General features: G+C 37.1%; 1 protein-coding gene across 16 annotated transcripts in view; it reads right to left on the reverse strand.

Moving 5' to 3' along the window:
• ERC2 (ELKS/RAB6-interacting/CAST family member 2) overlaps positions 1-12162 on the reverse strand; it is a 937892-nt gene that overhangs the window by 633597 nt on the left and 292133 nt on the right. For all 16 annotated transcript variants that reach the window (XR_006715875.1, XR_006715877.1, XR_006715878.1 and 13 more), the window contains one exon: positions 9457-9531. Coding sequence is in view for 12 of the 16 variants with exons in the window: in XM_045493241.1 (XP_045349197.1) it covers positions 9457-9531 (75 nt within the window). In the remaining 4 variants the exon portion in view is untranslated. The remainder of the gene's footprint in view (positions 1-9456; positions 9532-12162) is intronic.

The raw sequence follows: 12162 nt of genomic DNA on the forward strand, positions 1-12162 counted from the left end.
GCCAAATTGTTTTCCAAAATGTCCTGAACCATTTTACACTCCCACCATCAATATATGAGAGTATGATTTTTCCACATCCTTCCCAACACTTGTTACTATCTGTCTTTTTTTTTTTTTTTTTTTTAGCCATACTAATGGGGAATCAGTTGTATCTAATGGAGGGTTTAATTTGCATTTCCTGTTGGAACATCTTTTTGTGTCCTTATTGCCCACTTGTATGTGTTCACTGGAAAAACGTCTATTCAAATCCTTTGCTCAATTTTTAAAAGATTATTTGTCTTTTTATCAGTGACTTTTTCTTCCTTTTATTTTTTTAAGTTTATTTATTTGTTTTGAGAGAGAGAGAGAGAGAGAGAGAGAGAGAGAGAGAGAGACAGTGCGCACATGCGTGTGAACAGGAGAGGAGCAGAGAGAGGGGGAGAGAGAGAATCCTAAGCAGGCTCTGAGCTTATAGAGCAGAACTTGACTCCGGAGCCAGATCCCACTACAATGAGAAAATGACTTGAACTGAAACCAAGAGTCAGAGGCTTAACCAACTGAGCCACCCAGGTGCCCCTTCTTCCTTTATTTTTAAATGAACTTTGAATTAAAGTGTATTACACATAAGAAAGTAGCCAAATCATAATTTTCGCATGATGAATTATGCCAAAGTAAACACACCTGGGCACATGCAAACCAGATCATGGAATAGAATACTCCTTGTACTCTAGAAACTTCCTTCATGCCCCCTCCCAGTCTCCAAACCCCATCACTCCACTATCCATTATCCAGGTATCTAACACTATTCATTATTTCTATTTTTGTAACACATGCATATATACAGAATTACATTGTATGTGTTCTTTTGTGTCTGGCTTCTTTCAACACTGTTTTGGGGGTATTGAATTATGCTGTTATATGAAGCAATAGCTTGGTACTTCTCATCGCCATATAACATTTCATTGCATGAATATTTCACTATTTATCCACTCCATTGTTGATAGCTATTTCACTTGTTCAAGTTTTTTGTTATTCCACATCTAATTATGTTTTGAATCTTCTGTTTACGTTGAGTCTTATACTACCATTGTTAGATCTGCTCCTAGATATTTTGGGTTTTTTAATAACATCATAAATAATATTGTTTTCAAATTTTCATTGCGTAAATGTTTGTCATTGGCATGTAGAAATATGATTCATTTTTAAATACTGACTAGCTACCTGGCTAAGTTCATTTACTAATCTAATTGTTTATATATGAATTCATTGAGATTTCTTACACACACAATTATGGTGCCTGTGAATAAAAGTAGTTTTATTTCTTCCTTTATAATTCTTATACTTAGGATGTCCATAACATTATGGAATAGAAGTGACAGTAATAGGCATTTTGTCTTATTTTTTATATCATAAGGAAAGCTTTCAACATTTTATCATTAGATATGATGTTGATCATAGTTTTCTAACAGCTATTTCTTATTAAATTAAGAAAACCCTCTCCTTCTAACCTGAGTTTGATAAAAAACAACTTTTTTTTATATGGATGGATGTTGCATTTATCAAATGATTTCTCTGCATTTATTGAAATTACATTTATTTTTCTCCTTTATCCTATTAATGTAGTAAATAACATTAAATGGGGCACCTGTGTGGCTCAGTTGGTTACGCGTCTAACTCTTGATTTCAGCTCAGGTCATGATCTCACAGAGAGATCTCCCTTGCGAGATCAAGCCCCATGACAGGCTCTGCACTGACAGTGTGGAGCCTGCTTGGGATTCTCTCTTTTTTTTTTTTTTCTCTCTCCCTCTCAAAATAAATAAACATTCAAGGAAATTAAATAACATTGACTGATATCCAAATATTTGTCCAACCTTGCATTCTTGGAATAAGCACAACTTGGTCAGGTCCTTTAACTGTCACTGTGTTCAGTTATGTAGTGACTTTGTTGGGTACTGATATGAAGGTTACAGTGGCCTCATAAAATAAGATAGGAAATGTTCCCTCTTCTTCTAGTCTCTGGAATAGTTTCTATATGACTAATATAATTTTTTCTTCAAATCTCAAATGTTTAGTAACATTCACTGAAGAAGCCATCTGGGCTTGAAGGTTTTTATGTTTGGTTTGGTTTTTGGATTTGGGCATTGCTTTGCGTGTGTGTGTGTGTGTGTGTGTGTGTGGTAAGATTTTAGATATAGAATCATTTTTCCTTAATGTACAGGACTACTCAGATATTCTATTTCTTCTCAGGCAGTTTTGACAAGTTGTGTTTTTACAAAAACTTACCTAAAATTTCTATTTGATTATCATAATGTTGTTAATAAAATCCTCTCATATTTTTAATGTCAATAAGATTGATGGTGATGCCCCCTTTCAATCATGATATTGGCTATTTTCCTCAATGAGTCTAACAAGGATTTGTTATTTTTGTTCCTCTCCTCAAAGAATCAGTGTTTGGCTTTGGTGTTCCCCTCCAGTATATGTTTGGTTTCTATTTCATTCATTTCAGCTTTTTTTATTATTTCTTTTCTCCCACTTTCTTATGGTTTTATTTGACCTTCTATTGTTTTTTTAAACTGAAAGTCTTTCAACCAAACTGAATGACTTGCTCTCCCCCACATACTTCTTACATTTTCCAGTCTCCTTGCCTTTACTCATACAGTCCCCATTGTTTATAAACCATACCCTTCCCCTTTTTAAAATCATGCCAACTTTTCAAGGCTCTCCTCAAATTCTACCTCCTCCAGGAATCATTCCCTGCCCCTCTCTCATTTGATATCCTTTGAGCCCCTGCAGCACATTCTGCCATTCTTAGGTCACTATTTAGATCCTATCTCATATACTTCCTTCCATTAGCCTCGTAAAAACTGAGTGTTCCCGGCACCTGCCTGCCTCAGTCAGTGGAATGGGCAAGTCTTGATCTTAGAGTTGTGAATTCAAGCCCCACGTTGTAAGCAGAGATTACTTTAAAAAAATAAATTTAAGGAGCACCTGGGTGGCTCAGTCGGTTGTGTCTGACTTCAGTTCAGGTCATGATCTCTAGGTTTGTGAGTTCAAGCCCCGCATCCAGCTCTGCACTGACAGCCTAGAGCCTGCTTCGGATTCTCTATCTCTCTCTCTCTGCCCCTCCCCTGCTCACTCGCTCACTGTCTCTCTCTCTCTCTCTCTCTCTCTCTCATAAATAAATAAACAAATAAATAGGCATTTAAAAATAAATAAATAAATTGGGGGTGCCTAGGTGGCTCAGTCAGTTGAGCACCCAACTTCAGCTGGGGTCATGATCTCACAGTTTGTGGGTCTGAGCCACACATTGGGCACTGTGCTTACAGCTCAGAGCCTGGAGTCTGTTTCAGATTCTGTGTGTGTCTCTCTCTGCCCCTCCCCTGCTTATGCGCTTGCTCTTTCTCTGTCTCTCTCAAAAATAAACATTTAAAAATAAAAATAAATTTTAAAAAATTTTTAATGAATGTTCAATTTTTTTGAAAGGCCCACCATGGTGCTGTGCACAAAACAGCTACTCAGTAAACACAGGTGTCTGTGATTCAACTTCAGGAGTTAAATTCACACAAATGAAACCTGTTCATAGCAGGAATTATTGACTGGCAACTCAAATATTCAAACACATCATAAGAAGAGTTTGGGCAAAAAAAAGAAAGAAGTCTCATCATTTTTTTAAGTCTTCCTTGCTTCCAAATAACAACTATATATCATCCAGAGCTAACATTTAACTTGACATTTTGCTTTTTCTGGCTATCACTTAAAACCCACATTTTTTTCCCTTATTTAAGGAAAATAGTTAAATGGGACAAAGTTTTTTTTTAAGTTGAAAGATGAGAAGATGAAGAAATTTCTCAAGAAAAAGAAATAAGCTAAAGGATAATTTCTGGTATCGTAAATGGATAGCACAAATCAAAAACACAGGGCTTTGCAAGTTTGAATGAGTTATGCTCCAACTGTTATAAAGACTTCAGGGCAAGACTTAAAACTCAAGGGGGAAAACAGGGCATATGTTGGCTGTAGGGTACATATTTGGAGCCCTATTTGGAGGGCTGAAAAAAGTGATGACTCTTGCTTGGTAGCACAAAGCACAACATCACACCTCCCCAAAAATATCAGAGACCTCGGGGCGCCTGGGTGGCTCAGTCGGTTGGGCGGCCGACTTCGGCTCAGGTCACGATCTCGCGGTCCGTGAGTTCGAGCCCCGCGTCGGGCTCTGTGCTGACAGCTCAGAGCCTGGAGCCTGTTTCAGATTCTGTGTCTCCCTCTCTCTGACCCTCCCCCGTTCATGCTCTGTCTCTCTCTGTCTCAAAAATAAAATTAAAAAAAAATTAAAAAAAAATAAAAAAAAAAAAAAATATCAGAGACCTCTTCAGCTCCCATGAGCTGCCTCAACCTGTTATATGATACTAACTCCAGTGCATAATTTCCAAAGTAAGTTTTGAGAGAAAAACCAGTTGAACCTATGGGCTCTCTTCAGCAAAAGCAGAATGAAGGAGTAGAAAGTATTGAAACTCTGGAGGAAAAATCTATGTTCAGATTTCAGTTACCAGCTGCCTAGATGTAGGATTAGCAGGTTGCTTATCCTTCCTAAAGCACAACTTTCTCATCCGTGAAATGGGGCTAATTATGGCTACTCACAGGTTATTATATGTCAGGTGCCCTACACCATGTGTGTTCAGTGGTATTCAGGCTGTGGGTTGTCACCAGTGGTGCAAAGTGGTATTTTTGTTCTTATTCTTTTTAACAGCCATAGAGTGGGGCAAAGTTTTAAAGTTTAAAAGCCACCATAATGGCTGGCTAGAAAAACTGGGCTTGAAACAAATTTCCTATGAACAACTCATCTTGGGAGAAGAACTCATTCTAAGTAGAGTGCAGTGTTTAGACTCAAACAGGTAAGAGTTCAAAAGACAGAAGAAATAAACCTAAGGAGCTTAGAGCCAAAGAAAACGTTTCAGCCACTCAGTGATGTCCCTGACTAGATCCCAGGACTCAAATGAAGTTCATACTGGGAACTGGGATGCATTCAATGGCCTAGGTTTGAATTTGAAATCTCTCCTTTCCTAGCTGTGTGACCTTTGGAAAAGTTGCCACTGTAGCTCTTACATTCTCCATGTTCCAGTGCATCCCTTCCATGCCTCACAGAACTGAATTGGCAGAATTTGACCAAATACCAGTGTATCTTTTAAAAGAAATTTAATGCAACTGCAGATCAGCTTCACCCCATGCGGAAGAACAGCAGTCATCTGCCTAAGCACAAAGACAAGTCTTGGTCTTTAGTTTAAATACCAAAAGATCAACCTCACCACTGGAGTTTAGCACCTGAATGCAAAGTCATAATCTTTGATCAACAGCACAACTACAAATCAGCAATTTGGTCAAGTTCAAGGTTGAATTGCTCACTATTTATCTCCCATAGAGAAGCCTGATGAGGACAAATATTACTGAAGAAGAACCATTTATGACATACAAGTACCTGGCTGGTCATGTGACTGGAAATCTATATACCCACAATCCTCACTTCAGTTACCACAGAAATACTGTCATCCAGTGATATTATGCCCCTAGCTTCTTAATCCACTTTAGATAACAAGTTCACGAGATCAAATACATTTTCTGCAACTTTTACTAAATCCCTTAATGTCACTCATTTAGATCCCATCTGATAAATTCTGCCAAAGTTAGTGCAAGTATAACGTTTGTTTTTCTTGATGAATGAATGTCATTTATTAAGCAAATGAGAACTAAAAGGTTTTATGTATTATCCTTTTAGCCTCGGTGGTTAAGTTTAGAGTGAAGTTTATGTTCCATCTCAGTAATTATCATTATTCTGGGATTGGTTTCTTTTCTTTTTTTTTTTTTTTTTTTTTTTTTTTTTTTGCATTTTCTTAAAATACAACTTTCTCCCTACCCTTTCCTTTTGTGATTGTTAGAGCTGCTATAGCCACCTTGCTCAGACAGGCAGACTGGGACTGTCTGAAAATGAATTTACATGAAGGAAGCCAAACTACAAAATGGAATGAGAAAAACTAGAATCCATTAACATCTTTTGAGTCCCTGGATCAAGCTATGCCTGAAGAAATACCCTGTTTTTCTCCAGTTGAGTGAGCCACTAAACCTCCTTTTGGTTTTAGCCATTTTGAATTAGATTTTCATTCACTTGGAAGTTCTAGCTAACAAAGCAAACAATTTTAAGATTATCTGACAAGTACTCTCATTACTGTAATTCATTTCCTTAAAAATAAACTGGGTACAGTCTTATGAATGAACGTAAGAAAGTGAAATTTTTGGACATCATCTTTATGTCATGTCAAATTTATAATAAAAGCAGGTTAAAACATTCTTTCAAAGGATCAACAGCACAGGGAAAAAAGGAGGGAAAAAGCTTTTCACTACCATTTTTATTGACAGTTCTCCTTAAGAGCAGAGAAGAGAGGCTTAGTAAAGAATCTTTAGACACAAAAGTAAGAAAAGGAGAACAGCACCATCTAGAAGAAAACTAATTTCTCTGAGAAACACACACAGTGTTCTAGTGCAAACCTGAAACATACCTGCCAGAGCAAATCGGGATCAAAGTTAAAACTTGGAGCTCCCTGCAAGAAGATAAATCACAAATAACTTCATTCATTTTGTTTCCTTTCATTTCCATTCAGGTGACTTTTTCCCCCTGGCTCAATTGGCTACAGGAGATGTGATGGCTGCAAGAGAATTACTCCCTCTTTGATGCTGGCAGATTGCCCTCCTCAATGCTTCTCCACAGAGACACATTTTCACAATTGTACAAGTCCAGAGGGGCACGTACAGATCTCCTAGAACTACCAGACCCTACTTCTAAAACTGCTTGAATTAGGGCAAGGTTTCACAAATTTTCACTACAAACAACTTTAAGTTGATGCGAAGTGTATGTGTGGAAAAAATGAGGGGTCAGAAGTTCACCCTCAGTTTCTCTAAGAAGCAAGGGACTAGTAGAGGTAATTTATTAGTCCTTAATTCATGTCATCTCCCTGAAACTACAGGTCAAATTTTCTCTAGGAAAGTTCCTTTTAACCTTAGATTTTGAGAAGGCACTAGATGACACCAGTATTTACCCAAAGGTGTTTAAGTTCAAACACAATGGCGTCTCGAGTTCCACCCACCAGGTTTAAGGGTCAGTTATATTTGATAGTCAACCCTAAGGCTTGTAAAATATGGGTTTCTAATATTCCCTCCAATTTCACAGGGATGTAATATAGAAAATCAGATGAGATCACAGCCTCTGTCACAAGATACACACATGGCTGAAAAGATGACCCTCTACCATCTGCCTCCATAACTCAATTTATGTGTGGTAAGTATAGATGCTAATGGGACCCAGACTTCTCCACTGACAAAACAGAAGGCAGTGCTTGGTAAATTAATACACATCCAAAACAACAACAACAACAACAACAACAACAACAACAACAACAACAGAAAAACGCCTGGCTCAATTCCCTGACAAGTGTATTGATCATCATTTGTCCTAAAAATGTGTTTTATAAGCCAGCATCATGGGCATCCATAAAAGAAAAACTCCACACTCAATTTACTGATAATATATAAATGTGGATTTGCCCTAAAAATCATGTTTTAATGGCTTCCCATATAGATAGCATAAATGAGTGTATTTATTTACTATTTTATTATTTTCAAATAAAACATATGATACGAGAAATAGTAGAAATTAAACAGATTTTCTCTAAAAGTCACCAAAAAGTATTAATTGTCTGAATAGAGACCTTTACAAAGATAATGCCCAATGCACTGGGAGAGATGTCATTCCTGATTTTTCTAAAGATTCCTGGAATTCACTCTTTTTAAAAAGAAAAGATACTTTGGAAATACATTCTATATACATCCTCTTTTCCATTACTAACTGTGCCAGAGACCAGAATGGCAGGCATGCAGGTGGGTGGAAGAAACATTGAGTGACTCTTTACAAAAAAATAAAATAAAATATTTTCTCTTTTTTCTTTTCTTTAAAAAAAGAGAGAGAGAGAGAGAGAGAAACAAAGAAAAAGCCCTAACCAAATTTCAGGTTTGGTTCCAACGTAAAGTGAGGAAGAAATCTCAGTTATGAAACACTCCCCCACAAGTGTAGAATGATAAGTTTCTTTTCAAAACAAGTTCAAATTACATAAATTCAAACTGAATTGATGAGCCAAGATTAGCAAGTATTGTTCATTCTTATTGGCATTTGGTTCCTTTGATGATATTTTTCAAACCAATTTGCTGCAAATGCATTATGAGTGCCTTGACTCATGTAACCCCACTCGGGGGACATACAGTTTTAAAGCAAATGTTCTACATTATTTCCACAAAAATTCACTTAAAGACATTGTCATTGACAAGAAAGAAAGAAAGAAAGAAAGAAAGAAAGAAAGAAAGAAAGAAAGAAAGAAAGAAAACACCTTAAAAAAAATCCTAAGTCAGAACTGTACATGCCAAAAATTCAATAGCTGGTGTTAATTTCTTTTTCTCCAGGACTCAGGGATTTTTTGGCAGACAATTCAAAATCATACACTATAAAAGACAGAAAAATCATTATCCTATCAACAAGTTTCGGAATTCTCTTGTAGGCTAATGGTGACCAGCAAACTCTCAAGTGTTAAATTCAAGTATGGAATTATCAGATTGTAAACATCACTGTTATGTTTTTCTTCATGAAACAATTTAAATCAAGAATTATTTACTCTTAAGATAAACACTATTTGCTTCCCTCTGGCAAACACTGAAAGTAAAAAACCTTTATTTACATTTCTAGATACTGACAAAGCAATGGGTTTCATTTAGATCTGTTTCTTAATCATACATCATGGCTTAGCCATCATCATTTATTTCATTATTCTTTAAATGCCCTAAATCCATCCAGGAGGATCTATAATTCTTTTAAATAGCATATCTCTATGCTTCCACAGCTATGTTATGAGTACTTAATAAGTTATTATTACTTCCAGACTTGGTTAGGAGAAAATACTGGAGTCCTGGGAAAGTACTATTCTTTGAAAAGTACATTTTCCTGACAGCACAGTTTTAATTATTTAAGGACTTCATTGAATGTAAGTCAACTTCTTTGCCAAACCTTAGTTTCTTAAGATATCTTTTCATTGTAATGTGAATGAAAAGGGGGAAAAAATTATTCTAGCTTTAGAAATTTCCTTTTAAAGCACACACAAAACCTCCCCTAGGGTTGAAAGCATTGGCCATGCTCTGGAAATGAACCCACCCCTCCTTTCAGCCAAGGGATACTTGAATCCTTTATTCTTTTGCCCAGAAAAGGCATCCTAATTAAAGGGCCAATAAATTAAATGTACCCAAGAAAGCAAAAAGATCCAGAAGAAAAGCACCCACCAGGGTGCCTAGAGAAAAACACAAGGTTCATTTCAAGTGTTTATGTTAGGCACCATCAAGTTAGAACAAACTCCGGAGGCACAGCTGTTTTTGACAAATGTGAACAGCTCCTACCTTCATTTCAATGACAGTCTGGAGAGCCTTCGTCTTGGCTGGCTCCGGCTGAAGTTGGCTTCTTCGGTGCAATTCCTGTGGAGGAACACGATAGAAATAAGCCTGACGGTTCATCCTTCCGTTACACCATGACCTTTACACAGGTACCACACAGCCCACCGGGTGCAGGTTTGCTGTGCACAGACATAAACAAGCCACAGGTGCCTCTTCCCCCACCCTCTTTAGCATCACTCCTGCCTGGAGCCTGCGTTCCAGTGAAAACCTCCTGGCACATGCGCTATTTCTGAAACTTCCATCAATAATTAATGTCAACTGTGACAAAGCCAGCAAGTAATCATAGTCCAAATACTGTTCAACACTGGGGCTGTTGCCCAGCCATCAAATCATAATTTACTAAATTACATTTCTCTGTGCTCCCAATACAAACACAGCATGGAAACGGAGGAAAGAAAATGACTAACGTGGTTGCAAATCCACTGCACGCATGGCATTTTGCTACTGAGGTAGGTTTGAAATGAGCAATTTAAAACCTTTTCAGTACAACTGTGTTACTTTTTGGAGTGAACTGATGTGATGAAACCCTGTGAATATCTTGCTTCCTAATTTACAGTTTCGGTCCTTGTTCAAAATCACATCTGTGTGTGATATGTTTATACACTCATGATGCCAAGAAATTAAAATTGGCATTAATATCAACAGTGTTAGAGAGGATACAAAAATGGTTAAAGCCAGATGCAGACCCAAGAACTTCTGGAATATGACAAATATAACTTCAGGTAAAAAGCAAGCAACATAACTACAATTTTAACCTTGAAGGCTCACTTTTTTTATGCCTCTTCTCCAAAGAACAGTTCTGTAAAGACTTTGAAAGTTGCCTTGGCAGAAGAAGACATAAAGATAAGATTTGTTCAGTTTATACTTTGATTTTCTTAGTAATAATTATAAACAGTTTTATGAAAGCAGCCAATGAGAGGAAAAAACAACAGTGCTCACACATGTCCATGCCACTGATACTAGTCACCTATGGAGTAATTTCATAAGATTTATTTGCTTCCAGAAAAATCATTTAAATTCAACATGAAGTAGTTCTAGACCTTCACATTCCACTGGGCCACAAACATTAAAAATGAAAAGCAAACAAACAAAAAACTACCTTGGCTTTAGGGAAGAGAACTAACATGATTTCTAGCTTTTCCAAGGAAAGGTATTAAAATTAAATCTCATTCCACCACTACTGTCTACTATCATCACCATCTCATAAAGACAGAACATATTAATGTAAGTATTGCCAGAAAAACAGAATTCCACAATAAAAGATAATCCTTCCCAGGATAATAAAACAAGGAATCTTTGCCCATATCCCATTATATTGTTATTTGCCAGTGGCCCAAGAAGACTTGGTCATGGAACACGGTGCACATGTCTAGGAACCAGCCCTGGAAAATGACCACTACAGCTCTGGAATACAGCATATTTTCTTCCCAAAGTCATCACTGGCACACACCAGCAAACTTGTGCAAAACTACTTCTCAACCTCCAATTTGAGAAGAATTTGAATTAGTGCTTCCTAATAATTCAAAATGGTCTCACAAAGACATTTTTTCCCTAACATATCCTTGGAAGATACAGAGTCAAGTATTACCAAACCCATCTTATGAATAGAGACAGAAAGAAAGCCTGTGTCCTTTTGGAGGCCCTGGTCTAAAATAACCCAGCAATACTGGTCATTTTAGGCTGCATGGTAATGGCAGAAATTTTCTGAAGGAATGACCTTAAAAGCAACTTCCCTCCTGTGTCTCCCTCTCTCTCTGCCCCTTCCTACTCTCTCTCTTTTCTTTCTTTCTTTCTTTTCTTTCTTTCTTTCTTTCTTTCTTTCTTTCTCTCTCTCTTTCTTTCTTTCCTTCCTTCCTTCCTTCCTTCCTTCCTTCTTTCTCTTTCTTTCTCTCTCTCTCAAAAACAATTTAAAAAACATTTTTAAAAAATTAAATAAATAAAAAAAAAGGGGCGCCTGGGTGACTCAGTCAGTTGAGCATCCAACTTCAGCTCACGTCATAATCTCACAGTTCGTGAGTTCCAGCCCTGCATCGGGCTCTGTGCTGACAGGTCAGAGCCTGGAGTCTGCTTCGGATTCTGTGTCTCCCTCTCTCTCTGCTTCTCCCTCCCTCCCTCCCTCTCTCTCTCTCTCTCTCTCAAAAATAAACCTAAAAAAAACCAAAAAATTATACTATACTAATATTATATTATATTATATTTTAAAAAGCAGCTTTCCTTTATTATCTACAATGTCCCTGGCACTACTTCTCTCTTTTTTTTTTCTTAATTTTTTATTTTTTAAAATTTACATCCAAATTAGTTAGCATATACTGCAACAATGATTTCAGGAGTAGATTCCTTAGTGTCCCTTACCCATTTAGCCCATCCCCCTCCCACACCCCTCCAGTAACTCTCATTTTGTTCTCCATATTTATGAGTCTCTTCTGTTTTGTTCCCTGTTTTTATATATTATTTTTGTTTCCCTTCCCTTATGTTCATCTGTTTTGTCTCTTAAAGTCCTCATATGAGTGAAGCCATATGACTTTTGTCTTTCTCTGACTAATTTCACTTAGCATAATACCCTCCAGTTCCATCCACTTAGTTGCAACTGGCAAGAGTTCATTCTTTTTGACTGCCGAGTAATACTCCATTGTATATACATACCACACCTTC

The sequence above is a fragment of the Leopardus geoffroyi genome, chromosome A2 (genome assembly GCF_018350155.1).
Source record: "Leopardus geoffroyi isolate Oge1 chromosome A2, O.geoffroyi_Oge1_pat1.0, whole genome shotgun sequence".
Taxonomy (NCBI): Eukaryota; Metazoa; Chordata; class Mammalia; order Carnivora; family Felidae; genus Leopardus; species Leopardus geoffroyi.